The sequence below is a fragment of the Mastomys coucha genome, unplaced genomic scaffold (genome assembly GCF_008632895.1).
Source record: "Mastomys coucha isolate ucsf_1 unplaced genomic scaffold, UCSF_Mcou_1 pScaffold6, whole genome shotgun sequence".
In the NCBI taxonomy this organism is placed as follows: domain Eukaryota; kingdom Metazoa; phylum Chordata; class Mammalia; order Rodentia; family Muridae; genus Mastomys; species Mastomys coucha.
In genome coordinates this window covers 48,544,422-48,564,951 of record NW_022196912.1, presented here as the reverse complement: position 1 = coordinate 48,564,951, position 20,530 = coordinate 48,544,422, and the positions used below count along the sequence as shown (strand labels likewise).

The window sequence follows — 20,530 nt, the reverse complement described above, 5'->3', positions numbered from 1 at the left end:
ATTCATTTTTAATCAAGTTTCTAGAGTTACCATCATTTACAGAGAATATTTAAGGGCATGGGTCATTTAAACAACCATGGGAGGCCATCAACATGCTCAAGACTGAGAGTGTTCCCAAGAGAAGGGGCAGTTCATTCATGACCATGAATGCAGTGGCAGAGGAGCAAAAGAGATGGGTACAGGGAACCCAGATGCTAGAACAGACATAAGAGACATGTCATCCCACTGCAATTTAAGATCTCATTTGAACAATGATTCTAAAGACTTTTTTCCCCACCCCCACCAAGAAAAGGAAAAAAAGAAAAAAAGAAAATATCTTAGTTACTTTTCTGTTGCTGTTCTAAAACATCATGACCAAGGCAACTCATATAAGACAACATTTAATTGGGGCTGAGAGTTCCAGAGGCAGAGCAAAGGCATGCCAGCAGGAACAGCTGAGAGCTCACACCCCAGTCCACAAGCAGGAGGATAACTTCTTAAAGCAGAGAGAGCTGACTTTCAGTGGTGCAAGTCCTTTGAAACTTCAAAACCTATCCATTGTGACATACTTCCTTCAACAGGTCATACCTACTAAATCATCTTCAAACAGCCACCAACTGGGGACCAGCTATTTAAATACCAGACCCTTGCGGAGGGCGTCTCATCCCAACCACTTCAGAAAGTAAGGTAAGTGCGTGTACAAGTTAGATATTTGATATTCAAGTTGTAGTCTTCGGTGTGTAGCTTAGTCTGGGTTTCCATTGCTGCGAACAGATACCATGACCAAGGCAACTCTTATAAAGGACAACATTTAATGGGGGTTGGCTTACAGTCCCGGAGGTTCAGCCTGTCATCAAGGCAGGAAGCATGGCAGCATCCAGACAGATGTGGTGCAGGAGAAGGAGCTGAGAGTTCTACATCTTGATTTGAAGGCTGTCAAGAGAAGACTGACTTTCCCAGAGTTGAGCATAGACCTGAGACCTCAAAGCCCACTCCCACAGTGATATATTTCCTCTAACAAGGCTACTCCTTCTCCAGTAAGGCCATACCTCCCAAGAGTGCCAGTTCCCATAGGCAAAGCATATTCAAACCACGACAGTGTGACAAACAATGAAATTAAGGTTTCATTTAGAATAGGGTTATATTACCACAAGAATCAGCTAATACTTAAAAAAAAAAAAAAACCTTGCCAGGCATGGTAGTGCATGATGTTTATTCCAGCACTCAAGAAGCAGAGGCAGGTGGATCTCTGAGTTCGAGGCCAGCCTGGTTTATAGAGTGAGTTCCAGGACAGTAAGTATTACACAGAGAAACCCTATATCAGAACAAACAAACAAACAAACAAAACCTTAAAACAGTTCTTATAAACTCTCCTGAAGAAATGTGTTCCCAGATAGATTAGAAATGTACGTTTTCAATCTGTAAAAAGCCAAGGAAATAAAACCATTGCACAACAGAACAAAAAGTCTATTCAAGAAACACCCAGAAAGCTACTTCATATAGCTTTAATTCTTTTAGTTTTCTTACACAGAAACAAAATTACTGGTTCAAATGATAAGTCTTCCATTCTTCCTGGCTAGTATGCCTTTGAGCAAATGCGTGAACTCATACAAATGGAAGTGAAGGCAGCTTTTCTCTGAAGAACTTAGCAGTATACATCTAGCCTGCCACTATAAGAAAACTTTCTTATATGTTTCTGCTGTTACTAGGAAACTTTCTAATGCAAAGATTGATTACATAGTCTGTGCCCTTGGAAACCCGATCATGATAGAAGTCAGTAGAACTGCTTTGTATAGTTACTCACAATAATCTTGGCCCCTAACCAATGACCCAACAGTACTTCCTGCACCTATGGATAAGCTTTTATGGTATTTAACTTTATAAACTGCCCCTTGGATGGACCCCCCACCTAAGAGAGACATCTGCACCAATATAAGAAACTATTTGGAATAATACTTTCATTTTGAGTTGTGGTCAAGTAAAGCTTAAGTTCCCAAGACCTCCCCAGAAACTGATATCCTACTTGACAAAAAGAGACATGTATGTAGGTATCTGGCATCCTAGTTGGCAAGTTAAGACATGAATTTTTAGACAAATGCCATCCTGGTAGACAAGTTAAGATATGAATATTAGACAAGGCATGTCTCCTGCCACAGTTGAATATACCAACCAATGGGGGCAGGAAAAGTGTACAACAAAGACATGTTCCCAAGGAAATCCCCCATCCCTGATTGGTGAAATAACTTGGCAGATATTTGTGGATTTTGGGCTTAAAAACCCTGGGTCTTAACTCTGGGTCATGGTTCAGGTCCTGGATCTGGACCATGGCCCTGGTTGACCAGTCTGTGGTGTATGCTCCATAAACTATCCCTATCTGACTGAGATCGGAGTTCTCGTGGCTTGTGAGGCAATTCTTGAACCCCAATAGTTCTATCTCTCTGTTCTACAATCTTTAAAACACTTCTTTAAGTAAAGCTGGATCAGATGTTATGCTGACTGGATAGCTCAGCAATAGTCACATGACTTCATGTATTCCACCTCAGAGTACGCAGTCCAATGAAGGGACTTAATGTGGTGAGTCCGACGGCATCACCAGCGAGTGAGTATGGCAGCTTCCCCAAGTTCAGGGCCTGAATGAGTCCTCTCAGTTTCCTGCAGTTCTCAGATACCAGAACATCCCTTAGGGAGGGAAGCTTGGGAGGAAGCCACTGGATGGTCCTCATATAGATGGCTTTGCTCCAGAGTTCAGGCAGACTGGCTAAGTTGCCCTTTCATCCCTTGGTAGGTCTATTGCTGCCCCTTTCCCACAAGCTCCGATGAACCAGGGGCAGTCTGGTCCATTTTGTCCTCTTTGCCCATTTGGCAAGTTCATCCATCCTATGGATGTATTTTCTACCCATGCTCAATGCTGTGGCCATCGACTGCCTCAGATGTGGTTTGAGACAGACCAATCAAACTGTCATATTGCCTCCTTCCAAACTGTCCAAATCCGCAGCCAAAGAAACTAAAAATAACTGGAAATGCTTTGGCTGGTCTGTCTCAAGGGAGTGGGTCAGCTGAGGCTCCAGGAAAAGAAAACACGGAGCCTGACAATCAAGAATTGCAGTTGCCCGTTCCCTAAAAGCCGTGTGTGACTAGAGCAGAGGAGCCACAGACACAAACCCACTTACACGTTTTCGACTGTGTGGTCATATGCAGACACGGCACACAGTGGCCAGGAATCTCACAGGAGGGCAGAACCAAAGTGACGTCTGTCTATAGGGTCACAAACACGTTTCTTGAAAGGGACTTTCTGGAGGAAGTGACTAGAAAACCATATCTGGACGCTTTCTGTGGACGGTGAGGAGGAGCAGTCTGTTTTGATCTGGTTGATGAATACGGTCAGGACCACAAGAGGCAGGCTAGGAGTCAAACAGCCCTTCCTGACAGACCCTTTTCTAGGACAATAGGAGGAAATATCAGTCTGGAATTTCCCACAATTGCAGATGAATGGCTGACCAGTTGCTGCTATTATATTATTATTATTATTATTATTATTATTATTATTATTATTACATTGTCTTAAAAAGCACCAGTTTTTGGCTTGATGAAATGAGGACTTGGGGTGTACTGAGCAGAAGTACAGTAGAGAATGAATCATTCTTGACAGTGCTAGGTGGGGAGCAATGGAGTGAGGCAGAAATCTGGAAAATGAGGCCCCTCTCCCAGTTATGTGACAGCTGAGTGTGCTCTGTACGTCAAGCCGCAGCTTCAACCCTAGGGCACTCGCTCTGACCCTGTGGGTAGAACCAGGCGAGGGCTTGCCGAAGAAGTAGTTACAACCCATGAGTTACAAGTCTCACTTATCAAGTTAGTGTCTCTTGGCGTAATGGCTCCAAAATAATCAACTATTCACAATGTCTGATGTGTGTGTGTGTGTATAGTTTTTCAAAATTTTAAATAATTTTCTCTATTCTTAGTTTCAAAACCACCTGAGAGGAATAAGGTATATCTACCCCTTCCATCCCTGTCCCCTCCAGCAGTCTCATACACACAAAATACGAATTTCAGTTGTTGTTTAGTTTGTTGCCTGTCCCCACCCCACTCCCAGACAATAGGAAGACTCGCTCACCGATCACCAGGCAATCAGAGACAATCCTCATTCCCTGAGAAGCCTCGGGTATGCCACTGTCTGGCTCAGCACTTGCAATTACATAATACTGTTTTCCTTGCTTGATACTAAAAGCAATACTTTTTTTTTTTTTTTAAGATATTATAAAGAATAAAAGTAACTCAGAAAAATCTAGAATTTTTGAATGCATATAAATTTTATGATACAACTGCCTTAGAGTTACCGTGTACAGAAGGCAGGAAAGGATGTGTTTGGACTGCTCAGTAGATTTGCAGTTTGGAAGTCATGCGAGCTGTCCTCAGTTAAGTTATCCTCGTCTTTGCTTCCTGCAGGAAGAACACAGTGGCCTTCTCATCCACAGGCGGGTTAGGGTGATGATAAGTTTTATGAGCCTCTAGAGGACCATTCTTGGCCTTCCTGTGCTGAGCCTTGTTCCCTAAGCAGGGCAGATAACACTGCTAACACAGAGGCAGACAGCATTGGTTCCAGGGGTAAAGCCCTGTATCAATGCTCAGGAAGCCATACAGAGAACATTGGTTCTCAAGCAGCTATCTCAGCAAGACCTCCCCACTGTCACATTCTGGCACACAACAGACTTTTAGGAGTCAATGTCTGTGGTTCAGAAGAACCCACAGGTAATCTTATCATCCCCTTCCACCTATCAGTGAAAGACCAATATACGAAGACCCCACACATGTGCAGAAAACAGATGTGAGAATCAGACTTGAGAAGCAAATGGGGACGATCAGGTGCTGTTTCTCAGAATGCATCTTGCCCTGCATTAACTGCCCCCTGATGTTTCCAAACATGGCTCATCTGAGAGGAGAGGGTATTGTCTGTCTAAGCTTTATTTTCCCCAAGGCTTGGTAAATAAGCCACAGGCTAGTGTTGGAATGCTCTGTTCCTTTTGGGCGCCACACTTGGCTCGCACACTGTTCTGGGGATGAGTGATGTCAGCAACCCTGGACACATGAGCCATCTGACCACAGGAAAAGTACAGCTACGACTGCAGCCAAAGTGTTCCTTTAAAAATGTTTCCAACTCCGTTTCGGATGTGGCTTCTGTAAATGGCAAATAGATTTTTAATACATTTATCTTGTTGTATGTATAAGGTAAGTTATGGTTCACATTATGTACATAAAATCCATGATTAATCTTGTTTATTTGGCTAACTGTTCCACCTGCTTTTCTCATTTATTTATTTTAAAAAGCATATGCACATCTGGCCTTTTCCTTTTAGTCTGAAAGCAATATACTTCCATGTCTACTTGGTCAATATGTACATGTTCATTATATTCTAAAATGGGCCAGTAACTCTAGCCACGTTTCCTGAGAACTAAAGCACTTCAGAATGCCTCCAACTCTTCCTTTGCTCCTGACTTAGGCTATTTCATTTAAATTCGGGGCATATTGCTATTCACTATTGTTTCAGATAGTCCGTGTCTGCTGGGTTTAGGGTGTACTCACTGCCCCTCCCCTTCCTCGCCACCCTCCTACTCCCTAAGGATTTTCTGAAATGGTGGCATGAAGAATTTCAGTTGTGACAGAACTCTGTTTATCCTTATTCTTGAAACAGTTCTAGTGGGAACAAGGTCATTTTAAGACAATGACACCTGCTGCATCTGCCAAGGTAGTCACGATCTCTATCCTTAGAACATGTTTTGTACTGGCTTTTTCCAATATTTTTATTAGCAAGTATGTGAGATAAGAAGTTTCTACATTTCCGTGTTAATCACTGTCCTGTACTTAGATCCGCACACCTCATCCTGTGCCCTTCCAGGCTCCCACTTCCGCCCTTGTCTGGATGTGACTTTATTTTGCTGAAGATTCATTGAGATTTGATCTTTAGATAGCTGCCTTCCCCAGTTCAGGTGGAATCCTGAAGCCTTATGAAAAACAAGGTATGGACTTTCAAGGCAGGACCTCACTATGTATCCCATACTAGCCCACTCTGTGATTCTACCTCGGCCTTCATGAAGACACTTTCACAGACATCCACAACGCACTTGAGATCCTGTTCAGCCATTCTTGTCCCCCTCCTGTTGGTCCTGGAAGTACTGACTCCCTTTCTTGTTAGTTGATGCTGATCAGTAAGTATCTTTTGCTACCTTATATTCTGCACTCAACCTTCAAGAGTTCATCTCCTGGGTCCTTCTTATTGGCTTGATATTCCTTCTCTAGAAATGTAAAGTAGGGGACTACCTCAGCTTTGCTGGCTTCGCTGCTATTTCTTGAGAACAATGGTGACCAATACTAAGTGAATGGGTAGGGCTATGTTCCAATAAAACTACCTCTAAGCCAGAGAGTGGGCTGGACTTGGTGGCAGTGGGGACACGCACGCACGCACACACCATACTGTACACAAACCTGGAGGCCCTTCTGTATCCTACTCCATTCTCCAGATACCTATTTACTCTTTGTATTTAAATGTCCCCAAGTCCACTAAACAAACCTGTTAGTGCTGCCATCCAGAGCTGCTGAAGGCGGAAATGGGAGCCATCTTCACCATGCCCTCCCCTCATCCTGATTCTCTGGAGAGATACCTAAAAGAGTTAGGTCTGGAAATGGCATCTGACACACACAGTCAAATTTAACATTTCACTAACAGAACTAAACTTTATTTCCATGTTTATTACATGTTTTTCTTTGATGCTGAGTACATATTAGAATTGACTTAACATACAACTTGGGAGAAAGTCTGATATTCTCCACTGAATGAGTTAAAAAGGAATGTAAAACTACAAAATACTAATTTAAGTGTGAGTTCTAAGGTATGGTAAATACAACAACAAACATCTTGCTATTTTTCTCTAATTTTCCAGGATGGATTTCACTATAAAAGCTTTTTTTTTTTTTTTCTTCATTTCAAGAAAGGAAGGGCTACTCATAAAAACCTTTTACTTTTAAGTAGAGGGTACAAAGAACACAAATTCTACTGCCTACTTCAAAGTTATGATTTGAGGAGACTAATGTCAACTGCAAATCCAGTGTCTTAAGGGTTAGTCCAATCTAAGGGTGACACATAAATACAACTTCATTTGACATTCATGTTAACCATTTGGTACTCAGAATGGGGATGGCCAAATACTGCTTAGTGACAGAAATCCAAAATGAATCCATTCCAAGGGGACCAGAGCCAAGAGAGATGATTCCTTCCATCTCTGGACCCACGCTGTGCACAAACGGAAACTACTAGTTTATACTACATGTTTCAAGACAAAACTGGCATGTGCAGCTGGTGGAATTCACATAACATAAAACCACTGCTTGCAGTGTGACACCAGTGAGTTTTGTGTAGCACTCTACAAGCCTTTGTGAAGCACTACCTGTCCTTTTTGGGAGGAAACACAGGGTCTATTATAGCTCAGGCTGGTTTTGAACTTAACAAACTTCCTGTGTTTATACTCTCAAGTACTGACTATACCTCTACCCACGTAGGACGTCTCTGCAGTACTACTAGTTTTAGGAACATTTTACTTTTCGGAAGCCAGACAGTGCAGGCTAGCCTAAAATTTGCTAAGTAGTCAAGTATGATGTTGGTTTCCAATCCCTCTGTGTCCACCTAATTTCTGGGATTACAGGCATGTAGTACACCATGACCACACTACTCAAGTGCCATTTTTTTAAAAAAGTCAGTTTAAGATTATTTTTTCTTCATGTATTACAAAATAAAGATTACTAAAAAAATGAGACTAAAAAATGAGTAATACTTATTGTTCTAAGTTTTAGGATCACCTGCTAACCCCTCTAATTCACCTCATATGCTTCCTCATGAAATTGTTTTACATGATTTATGGCTTTTAATATTCTATCTTAATGGCAAGTTGTTAAAAATTTTCAAAATCAGTTTTCTAGTATCAGATTCTTAAATGAGAAAAAACAAGAGACACTTATTCAACTTTCTCCCTTCCTAGAAAAACCAACATGTCTCTTAAAATGCAAAAGCATGCTCCTTTTCTTAGAACACAGGCTAGCGAGCACTCTGTGATTGTGTTTAGTGAACATTGCAGGCTTTGAGGACTATTTGGTCTCTATTGCAACTACTCAATTTCTGCCACCGAAGTGGGAAGCAGCCTTAGACAGTGTTGAATTAAAAATGAAGCAGTGTGCAGTTGGCCAGCAGGGGAAGCTGGCCAACCCTGACTTAGAACTGTGTAGTGTCACCTACAGGTGACCTAGGAGTCACCTCAAAGAGACTTGCGTCTTGTTCAGTGCAATGGCTGACTCAGTAGCAGTAAATCACTATAAACATTGAGGATGAGTATTTTAAATTTAGCAAAACCTCTGCATTAAGTAAGATTCTTCTATTAAGAATCATGCTTTCCATTGGGGATAACATCAAGAACTTCCTTAAATATTAGTTACTGAGGGTTTAATTTAAAATTAATAAATGATGTCCATACAGTTTAATATCCAATTTAATTTTTAAAAAAACTTAATAAAAATATAACAGAATCAAAACATTTAAAATAAGTACACTCACTACCCACTCCAGCAATTCATTTAAGTCATACCAACTATAGAATATGAAAAATAAATTCAGAAGTGTAATTACTTTAAAATACACTACTTCCACTTTCAATATTTTACATTTATGTATATATTCTATAGTGGAAGCAGAAATTCTCTCTAAAAACATTATCTTCTTAAAATCTTGAGGTGCATATTAGAGCCACAGGCAATATCCGACATATAAAATCGCAGAACAAGCCTTTGGGATTTGGCATCACTGGTACAATACAATGACCAGGGCATAGAACTGTACAATGCCTAAACATTCGAGTAAGAACCATTTCTCTTCAATGGAGAACGATTACTGCATATTCTACAAGGGCAGTGATGTTAGTAATTCTGTTGGGTATGTCCTGACATAATTTCCAAATGTACAACAACACAAACAACTTTGTTAAGGCCATGTTTTATTTGCTGATTAATGGACAAAAGGCAATGTAATTTATTTCAAGTATTTTCTTGAAAGTCTGTGCTCATAAAAATCATGAAAAGTTGGAAACAGACTGGTAAATCACTGAAACTTTAAATATATCTTACACAATCTCATTTGTACAAAAATACAAGTTAAATATAAACATAAAGCAGGCATGGTAGTTTTACGCAAATCTGTTTTATGTGATCTGTAGTTATATATAAAAGTTTCTTGGTTCTGTTATTTGTGAAAAGATCAACACCAGATTGAGTTACTATCTATTAGCAAAGGGCCCTAAAAAGCTTACTTCAGCATTAATCTTGTACATGGTTAGAAGTGTTTTCTAATTTGAGATCATCTAAACACTGGGAAAAAATAAAAAGGGCAGTATGTCCATAAACCAACAAATAATCTGGCTGCAGTGTATCATAAACACAAACCCACACATCTGTACAAGGAACACGTTAGTACATATGCACAGGCGCATACAAACGCCCATGTATACACACACTGCACACGTAACAACTAGGCTACATGAAGCCTAATGAGGCGCCACGTCTTGCTCGATATTCAGCTGTGCATTTTTTCTGACTTCATCAAATGAGTAGCTTTTTGTCACCTTCCCATTCTTGAAAACCGTATGGAGAAGATCCTGCAGAATGTAAATTTTGTTATTAAAAAGACCATCTACCAAATTCAGATCATGCTTTGACCAATTTACTTAAGAGGTCAAATACACAAAGCTGTTTAGAGTGTCAATGTACGACAGTGAGATGATAATAAACACTCTTAGACTTGTTTTCTTAAAGGGAAAGGCAAAACATCAGATGCCTCATCGTTTCTACTGCTGAACAAACTGTTTGCAAGTAATCCTGGTAATTATTACTCAGAGTCTGGCCAAGCACCTCAGTACTGCTTAGACCTGCCAACCTACAAGTTTAATAAATTTGTTAGCCATTAAATTTTGGCTTTAAAAAGAGATGAAATCCAAAGATCCAACCCAAGACAGAAACAGAAAAGCAGGTATTGCTTTTTGTCTCATCAATAGTGACTGAGTTACTTAAGACCGAAACTGCAAAGCCACAGACAAGAATCAACAGAGGATGAGGTACCTTCCCTAAGGCCCTGGACAGTCTAGTTTCTATATGGAAAATCTACTTTAACTCATCTTAATGTTCTTTCTTACAGTACACATGACGTTAGCTGGCATCTTGTGTGCTCCAAATTAGTGTTCTAGATGTAGCATTTTCCTTTGTAAGTTTCAATATAAACTACCAGAAAATGTTGGGTTTTTTTCGTTAATCAAAACGTCTCGATGATCATAGAGACTACCATCAAGCTTATGGCTGGACACCAGGACACTGGACAGATGCTCTCGAGCACTGTTCAACCAGGGTTTCCTTTGACTTAGTCTCAACTGGCTTTGCTTCATTTGCAGTGACCCAAACAGCAGAGCCTTGGTAGATCTAATTGCTTCGTAAAATCTACTCAAAGAATTGCCGGTGGACTACATAGAGATTTAATTCTAGAAGTCCAATCTACTAGTTCATATGGTTTTCGTAGAAGGATTATTTTATTCCAACCCCAAATCTTAAAAGACATAATGAAATAAAAGTAATTGTTGTAAGCAGTCAGATTTGCACAGTATTAAAGCATAATAGCAGTAAATGTGTACTTATATTTGAAGAATATACTCATGGCAAGTTTTCCCTCTTAAACTGAAGCCCCCTCCCATCTAGTGGCTTAGAGATCTTTTAACCTTTTAGCACACAAATGTTAAGCGTACTTATGCTGAAAACCATCAGATCACATGGCCTACTTCAGAAACATGCTATATGTGCTTTTCAGTTTGAGTAACTAGGATCAGAAAACTCAGTTGTATAATCTGAAGGACCTACTCCATTTCTATGATATTAAGACAATTTGCTTTATCTGTTTATTTTTTTAAAGCTCAGAATTCCCAGAGAATCAATTAAGACTAAAGAAAACCTTCTGAAGTGGTTGTTATTAAGTTCTAAAGAAACACTTCCCATCAAAATATTTGGAATTTGGCTAGTTCATCTATTTTGAAATTACAATATTTTACTATATATAATACAGAGAGTTATGTGAAGTCCAAGAGCAACATCTAATAGTATTCTTTGCTATGCTTCTCCAGAAATTAGTCACTGCTAACTTACAGTAAGATTAAAACCAAATATACAAAGGGCTGTTAAAGGCCATCAATATCTACCATGCCGGTCACTATGGGAAAAACTTATTTTGCGGTTACAACTGTTGTTAAAACAATTCGAAAGAACAACACAAAACTCCCTAAATTTGTAAAGCCAGTTCACAGCCAACAGATACTTACATGGCCATATTCCTCAAGGTCGCCTTTTCCTTCTTCAAGTGTAACAAAGTTCCCCGCTGGTGTCCTATGTAAAGATAACCGGCCCTTTTTTGACCTTTTGTTGGGATCAGCAACTGGGTCCTTAAAGACATTAACCTGAGAAATCCAAATTAAGAGAAAAATGTTACCATCTCCCACGGAATGTCTCAAAAAACATGTATACAGCTCAGTGCTGGAGCTCTTGCCTGCACATACAAGGCCTTGGGTTGGACCACTAGCTAGACTCAAGTTTTTTGCTTTTTTAAAGTGTATTATATACAAGTTTGAAAGTCTATAGTGTTGAATATGTAACTACATCAGCCTACAATTGACTGTTAGCGGTTTCCTTCAAAATAGTCACGCTGTGGAAACTCCAATCTTGGCTACCTTTTATAGGATAATTTAGAGAAATGTTTGTCCTTACATAACAGATGCGTTTACAAACTGAAGAGAGAACTAGGGTGTTTAGGGTAAAGACACTCCTGTTGTCTAACCTTCCTCTTTCATTACTTCTTACCTTTATCCTAGTAAAGGGCTGGACATACAGCTCAGAGGTGGGGTGCTGGCCTAATGTGCGTGGCGGCACAGCCATGCACAGCAGACAAAAGACCCTGCAAATTCTAATCTAGGCAGGGTCCCACTGCAAGACCCTGACTCAGACCAGTAACAAAAAATAACTTAAAGAATCTGAAGACAGAGGGCTGGAGAGATGGCTCAGTGGGTAAGAGCACTGACTGCTCTTCCATAGGTCCTGAGTTCAAATCCCAGCAACCACATGGTGGCTCACAACCACCCATAATGAGATCTGACGCCCTCTTCTGGTGTGTCTGAAGACAGCTACAGTGTACTTAGATATAAGAAAGAATCTGAAGACAGTACAATGTGTATTTTAGGCCCAGAAAGGTGGGGGGTAAACTCAAGCAGAAGGCACCAGCAATGGAAGAGCAAGAAATAAGACAGTCTCAGGACTCTCCAAAGGAAGGTGGGCACAGCACACAGGGTTTCTTCAGGGTTTCTTTATAATCACTGCTTACCTATGTGAAGGTGGTCAAAGCACAACTCTGTGGAGCTGGTTTTCTCCTCCTCCTCTATGTGGGTTCTGGGGATTGAACTTGCATGGGAAGAAGAGCCTTTGTCTGCCGGGCCATCATGCCTGCTTTGTTCTTTGGGGCTTTTAGCTTTCCCTGACCCTACTCCAGACTCCTCACTCAGCCTTTAAGAGGTGATGAAATACGAAAGCATGGCTGACCAGCTACACTATGCCACCGAAAAAGATTCTGGTATCAAACCAGAAGCTCAAACTCCATTCTCATAATAGGGTCTTGACAGTGACAAACTTGATCATCTTTACAATCTTAACCTTACTCAAACAGAACCAACTTCTTCATACAAAGGAATATACCATACACTGCAAATGACTCTCCAAAGAGAGAGATCAATACCCGTTCCCTTAAATGATTCAGTTTATTGGTTCCCACGTCTCTCGTTACCAGCTGACACCTTTCTTTCCCTGTTTCTAAGTTAGGGTGTCCGTCAACTCTGACAGTCCAGCAGCACACTGTCCTCTGACTATGGCACTCACTGTACTTTTCCTAGATACACACAAGTAAGGAGAGTGAAAGCTGAAGGACATACCCCAAGGCCATTGGTTACAACATAGCTGCACTTGAAGGAGCAATTCAAGAGGTCTCTGGTTAACTTCTGAAGCAGAGCGCCGCCAGAGCCGAAGGAGACATTCTCAATACTCCACTTTTTTTGCTTCATTCCCTCTACAATCTAGATGATTAAAAACAAAGATGATGGAGGTTATTCTCCAAGGACAATAGTGTGAGACTCCTACAGCTGTTTTGTATCATTCAATACTTAGATACTTATAGGCCTAGGCAGATAACAGAACACATTTTCTTTCTAAAGTCCTATTCAGGATGAGAAAGGCCATGTTAATCATGGGTGTATGGGAGGAGATTTCACTTGCAGTGGCCACTGTGATTGGGATGCGGGAGTGAAGAGGCGTAAGGAGACTGGCTATATACACTTAAGGTTTTGTAAGCTCTCTTTCTTAGCCACCTCAAAAACCACTGCCCAACGCCATCAACAAGGCTGAAATATTTGCCCCAAAGTACTACACACTAGGGATTTCTAATCATCACAAATAAATCCCAGTGCACTATGTTACTATGTGTAACAATTATTATAAGCCACAGGTAACAGATATACAATTGGCAAGAGCATGTAATACTTGTTTGTAGGTAACAGCAGTGATAGTGGTCATTTTAACCTGCCTGGTGCTCCAGTTACAGCCTTAAAATGAATCATTTTCATTCTCCCCACACATCATTTATATGTTCTCCGAACATACTAAGTCTTAAATTGATCTTTTCTCTTGATTTTCAACGTAAAAGGAATGGAAATCCCAAATAGCATCCAACACCAAGAAGCTCAATCATTTTTAAAAATCCAACCATCTAATTTTTCTGTGGGTTTTTTAAAAACCAAATTTTTTCCAATAAGAATTAATGTAAAATTAGTTTGTTTTACTAAAGTGATTCCTTTAGCTTTTATACAAATTTGGTCTTATGTCTATTACTGTGCTCTGTGGAAGGCATGGAGATCCTTGTGCTCACAGATAAGCACTAGAGGAACCAGGCTCGGGAACACACAGGGTTGTCTCTTCAAAGGGAGAGAGGTCCATCACCTGATTTCTGCTCAGAAGGCTAGGAGCAGGTGTGACTCACAGCCTGGTGACCTCGGCACTTCCTGTGGGCTGAGCCCACATCACATCCTTTCCCAGGCCCTTATTATAAGCTCGCCAATCTACAGAACTTATCCTTGTGACAATCTACAGATCACATGTTTATGGAAGATGGCACAGGTACTTTACAGAATGTCTTAAGATTGAGTTAGTATTTCCAGAAAAAAATTTTCCTCAAATTGTGCTGTACTTAAAAAAGGCCTAACCTATTCAGTCAGACTCTTGAAGTCTGAATCAACAACTACTTTGTTGTGCTGAAATGAACTAGCTTCTTGCCTCCTGAGAGTTACTGTAGGCTGTGGTGGTCACAAACAACCCCCACCCCCATTACCCAAACAAAGAGTTTTCACTGAGGTAACTATGAAACGCAAGTAGAAGAGAGCAGGGAGAAGGCTGCTCCCATGGAGAGGCAGGAGAGTAAATGGCTTCAGACCCACCACCCAGTGTACAATCATGAAAAGGAGAGCTGAACTGTACATCACTGTATGCCAGCTAAGGTTTCTCCACTCAAAGTTATAAAAAGTCAAAAAACACCAAAAATAAATCAGAAGAAAAAAAAAATCAAAGTGTAAGTAAGTGGGCAAATTATTACTCTTATTTCATAAACCATTTTCATATTTCATACAGAACTTTCATACATATTTAAGTTGGCTCAGGAGCCCTTAGGATTTAGTTATCTGCTAATATCATTCACACAGTTTTGCTCCATTGTATAAGTGCTTTTCACATGTTATGTATTTATGTATACCAAAAAAGTAATTTATATCAAAGTTGTAATTCATTTAAGTTTTAATTCATAGAAACATCCAAGAGATGTAGACAGAAGGGTTCCAAGATAAGGATGCGGGACAGCTGCAGGGAAGGGAAAGACACACTGACCTGACAGTGTAAGATAGCACAATTAGAGAATGAAAACCTTGGGCATCTATCAGACTTCAAACAAATCCTCCTTTTAATGATATTAGAAAGTCATTCTACTGGAGAGAAGCTGATGGCAGCCAGGGAGATCAAGTCCCAAGATACCAAAAGACACAGGGTGCTCTATTTTGTCTACACACGAGATCTTTGGCGTCTTCACAGTAGAAGCTAGAGCAGGATGCTCTAGGGAGGACGAATGTTGACAGGGAACGCTAAGGGGAGGCTGGCAGTCCAGGAAAGGTGGCAATTTGTTAAATAAAGCACCCCTCCCCATTTTTTACCAAAATTAAAGAATCTGTCTAGCGAATGTAGAAACTGCTAAGATGAATGCCACTGCCTGTGTCTAAAAGCACAGGAGACTTATTCCCAACATGAAAAACTCAGGCACTATTTTCTAGGTGTGGGTTTCTTCTACCTGCTTTGCTTTGAGAACCAATTTAAGCTATTCTTCATGTACCCATGAATGTATTTATTTACATCAACAGAAAACTACTTGTCATAGATGGTTACCTTCAGTGGTCATCTTGACACAAGCCAAGAGTTACAATGAGAGGGAACTTCAACTGAAGAATTGTCTATGGCTAGGTCTATGGGACATTTTAATTATGACTCACAACTGCATTTAAAATTTAATAGACCATGAATAAAAAAGAGCTGTTTCAAGAATGGGGACTTTGTTACTGGGACATTCGTGTAAAACACATACCTCCTGTAAAGTATTGATATCCACTCCATCTCCTTGAATGACTCTAAGATAAGGTGGCAGCAGCTTGTAGCCTTGGGAGTTCTCAGTAACAGGAAACTTCTTGCCTAAAATATCTAAGACCTGTGTGAGAAAAACACACGACATGAGTAACATGTCAGGGACAGGGTAGGGGTGCTTCCTGAGCTAAAAAAATATTTTCCTTGTTAAAACAATTTTGAGGAGTAAAAAATTCAATTACTTAATCTTAAAACCATGTGTAAAATTATATAAAGTTTGTTTCCAATACCTCTTCACCCTATTAGGAACAGGTGTGCCGTTTCCTCATTCAGTTCAGGTGATTTACATCATTAAAGCTGTGCAAAACATGTTTGTTTTCCTTTACATCTTTCAAATCACACAGATTCGAGGAAAAAACATCCACATATTTAAAGAAGAATGTAGGGAATGACACAACAAATTAACAATTATGCCTTTGATTTGGGTCTACTCTGCTTGGTTTACATGTGTCTGACATTTGGATCACAATGCTGAGAGAAATGCAGCCATCAAAGGAAGAACAAAGTGTACGTCACGTGCAACTGCCCAAAGCTCTTGGCTCCCTAACGCTATCACACTTACCACAGATTTGAACTTGTTCAGGAAAACTCAGTCTGACACAGCCGAGCTAAGCAGACACACCCCCCTCAGATAATAATCACTCCCTGACATAAATTGCTTACAGATTCTAAAGTCCATGGAAATGGCTTTCCTTATTCTTGTAACAATCACAATGGAAATGGAAAAGCTTGTCAAAGGTGAAATACTTCAGTTTAAGGCATTGACACTGGGCTGTTCACATAATAAAAAAGACCTCCTGTAATCTATGCTCCCACGTACCATCTGCTCATTAGCTGATAGGCCTCACTGGATACTAGGACCCCATTCCAGGTTTCTCAACCTTGGCAGGTCATTTCCTCCTTTACAACAGAGATGGTGAAAGCTACCAGAGGGTTTCTTTCTTTCTGTTTTTATAAGATTAAAGCAAACATTTTGGTGTAAAGCACCACACAGTAGTTCTCTAACAGAAGGCATCAATGAACTCCTGCTGTGACGAATACTTTGTAATAATAATAAAAAAAGGCAAATCAGGCCCTGAACACCAAAAAGGCCTTCCTCTGCTTATTAAGAAGCAGTGTTATCTCCAGTAACACATGACTTGAAAAGCAGTTTGAATTATCTGTATTCCTTATTACTCTGAACACATGCTCCTGTTCTAACAACTTCAAAGTTGCTAATAAGTGGGATAAGCCACAGTAGTCTGACTGATGGCAATGCTACTAATTCTGAAGGCACATAAGGAAGCATTAAGCAGCCTTTAATTGTTTACTTGACAATATATAAATAAACTAGCCTTTATATCTTTTCTCTGCAATTAATGTGTGACCTTGGGCAAATCTTTTGCTCTCCCTCTCTGAGTTAAAACTCTGAAAAATAGACGACTTTTCCAGAGAGCCCTGAAATGCTGTATATACAAGTGAGTAGTGAAGCAGCTTGTGTCCAGGCATCCTAAGGATACACATTTCAATTTACCTTCAATACAGTGTCAAGCGGATTTCCAGAATCAGGTCTGATGATGAGTGGTGCCTCTGTACTTCTTGATACTATCAGATGTCTCAGGTCTTCCCCCCATATTTTCTCACATGCATTATAAATGTCATAGCTGTCGCTGACCACAGACACAGGCACTGATGAGAACTGCGTCACGATGTGTTCAAAAGCATCTTTTTCATGGTCTTTCCCCCAAGCTGTTATGGTGCTAGAAGACAGAAAAGACTTACTTAGGTAGGTGGATACATGACCTGTTCATTATACCACATTTTTAGGGTTACAGGGAAGGAGATCCAGTTTAATAAGTGTACATCAGAAGGCAAATGAAATATTTGGGCCAGACCACTCCTTGGCCAATTTTTGTTTTTAACACTACAAGTTGACTATATTCAGCTTAGTAGTTATTATTACTTAGCTCTTAAATCAAAGGTTAATCAATAATAAACTAGTTTTTTTTCAGTATCCCTCAATCTACTCAAAGTCAGTGAGGTAAAAAGCACGTGCAGCCAGCCTTCCATACTTCATGCCAGATGTTTGGGAGAATACATACTCCCATTTTTGCGTGGCGATGCTAGCACTTTTCTATGAATTTCTCAAACTGTATACCAATTGTATCTGTCTTTTTTACATTGCAAAATCTTTTATCTAAAAGGAACTATCTAATACTTTACCACAGTATATACAGTCAAATAGCTATAACTATAGCAGTTACATCTTAAAATGTCCAGTAACAGGCAGTTATGTAGTTTACCTATAGGTTCTTTTTATTAGTATGTACTCAAGGAACAAGAATCCTAACAGTTAGTTTGAAATGTAATTTAAGATAGAAAACAAAATGTGAAATTTTCTAGTAGGAAACCATATTTCATTCATCCTTTAAGTTGGATTTTCTCAGGCACTCCTTGATAAGGATGGAAAGCCAACTAACAGAACTATATTTACTTAACTCAGAAGTTATTTTATATTATTCTCTTTATCCTAAAGGGCTAACTAAGGTAAATACCTTTTTTCTGTCAATGGCTGTTAGGAGTAGCTGGCAGGTGCATTTGAGGACTATAAGACTATACTCATTGCAACTGAGAAAGGCCTGTTTATACAAGTCATGTCATATTGAACACTCTTCTTACAAACCAGGAGCCACATCACATCTCTACTTCATCACGCAGTTATCTGCATGCTATAGGGAAGACACAGACAAGAAGCCCACTTCCATCAGAACTGCTCCTGTCCTAGAGAGGACATTTAAGTCAGAGAATTAAGCTCAGTGACCACCAACCCTGGAGAGACTCACAATGCAAGAATAAACTCCTACAATCAGGCATTCTTGCTTATGTAGCTCAAATTGACCAATGCAGTCTCAATAGTCCCAAGACTGCTATTCGCATACAGACCTAACACCCGTCAATCTCAGGCATCAGGAGTTTGGGAATTTCTTCATTTTCCTGCTGCTCTCCTTTCTCCTTCATTACCCAGGAACCTGGCTCTCTGGTACTGACAGGAACTCTATCTACTTCACAGACTTGCTGTGTGGACAGCACTTCTATGATCACAGCCCTAAGTTTTACTGCCGGCATTTCCCCAGACTCCAGTCATCAGATTAGGCAGACACCGGTCTACAATCTGAGGGGAGAGGGTGGGTAACTGAATCACTTTGTATCTGCAGAGTCAAATTCTCTAAGGAAGTAGTTACAATAGCAGTAATGCTTTAGAGCTAATTTAGATGTTAGCATTTATTCTAAATGGCCTTCTGTTGTAAAATGATAGCTTCTCCTTTTGTGTGGTTGAATAGAGGAACGGAAGGAAAAAGAGATGAATTATGCGCCCAAGGCTATCTACTGTGTCCACTGTTAAGTCAAGCAGGCTTTTAGTCAAATACAGAAAATATTACAGGATCATGAAACACACCAGACTTCCATCCTGTGCATGCATACAGTGTCCTTTTCATTTAACCTAGGAGTCCTAGGGGACTCCTTGTCTTTAGATTCATGGTTTACTCATGTGCTTATTACTCCAAAACTTATTCAGCTGACAGCCTACTATGTGATTACTACATTAAAAATTTACAAGGCATGGGCACAGACTAATAAAAACACAAATACCCATAATTTTCTGTTGCTTAATCTTAAAACTTTTATGTAAAAGTACTCAAGGGGTCTTCCTATATAGCAACGTCCTCAATGGTAGCTGAGTCTATTCTGTATCACAATTCAAATGACCTATTTTTGCAATTTTATCTCGTTTATCAACCTCTTTGCATTCTTTTAACCATCTAGCTCCAGACCTAACCTCCTCAAGACTACTGTTTTCTATACAATTTCCTAGAAAGCCTAGCTTCTAGTATTTGTATTTTCCTGCTATCCAAATTACCTAAAATCTATCTCCAATATATCATTTGCTCAAAACTTCAGGATCTATTTCTTTGAGGCCAGCCTGGGCTACAGGAGACCCTGCATTAATAAACAAACAAACAAGCCAATATGATGTGCACACAGTTAGCACTCAACATTAAGGTTCTTAATAAATTAACCCTCACCTGACTTCTCAACCTACTTTTAATATACCTGTTTCAGCCCTTAGTCCCTAAAGCATGAATATACTCTATCATAATACTTGGCAGACAATAAAACATAAAAAAGTATTACTCAGAAAATGTTCAACCGAATTTTACTATTCCTTTATGAAGTCAAAATTCTACATATTGTCCCTATACAAGCTTTTTTGATCTGGCCAATGGATTTGAACCTTTCTCAACTTGTTTGCGACTATTCCACCCTAATTGTGCTTCTTTAAATAAAAATGCTTAGCAAACAGAGCAGACTGTTACTAGTGTACTATTTTTATCTTGAGAGGGCCAGCGTTGTATCTTTCTGTTCACTGCAGCACCAAGCAGATTGCCCTGTACATGAAAGCTGGTGAAGTATGTTATCAGTGATGAAGCTCAGATCATACACCCAAATGTACATAGACCTTTAAGCACTCCTGAATGACTATAGGAAAGGAAGCTAAGAACTAGAGACATACTTACTACATACACTGTTTACTTACCATAAAGGGAACTAACTCTAGAGCTAGACTGGCTGCAACCTGGATTGTAATTTTCTAGTGTACCTTTGGTTTAGTAAGAGAAAATAAATAAGATGAAAGGAACCAGAACTTCTTTTTAATTATTATTATTAAAATAG

The 20,530-nt window shown here is 39.8% G+C and overlaps 1 protein-coding gene and 1 long non-coding RNA gene across 2 annotated transcripts in view; one reads left to right on the top strand and one right to left on the bottom strand.

The window, feature by feature from the left end:
* The first annotated feature begins 588 nt into the window (after positions 1 to 588).
* LOC116079745 overlaps positions 589 to 20,530 on the top strand; it is a 53,922-nt gene continuing 33,980 nt past the window's right edge. The window contains exon 1 of the long non-coding RNA XR_004114140.1: positions 589 to 666. This is a non-coding gene — a long non-coding RNA (uncharacterized LOC116079745). The remainder of the gene's footprint in view (positions 667 to 20,530) is intronic.
* Positions 6,687 to 20,530, bottom strand: part of Nampt (nicotinamide phosphoribosyltransferase) — a 34,986-nt gene continuing 21,142 nt past the window's right edge. Inside the window, exons 7-11 of the mRNA XM_031355710.1 lie at positions 17,331 to 17,556; positions 15,762 to 15,881; positions 13,021 to 13,161; positions 11,368 to 11,502; positions 6,687 to 9,666 (exon numbers count right to left, since the gene is read on the bottom strand). Of these exons, the coding sequence (XP_031211570.1) occupies positions 9,556 to 9,666; positions 11,368 to 11,502; positions 13,021 to 13,161; positions 15,762 to 15,881; positions 17,331 to 17,556 (733 nt within the window). The 3' untranslated portion in view covers positions 6,687 to 9,555. The remainder of the gene's footprint in view (positions 9,667 to 11,367; positions 11,503 to 13,020; positions 13,162 to 15,761; positions 15,882 to 17,330; positions 17,557 to 20,530) is intronic.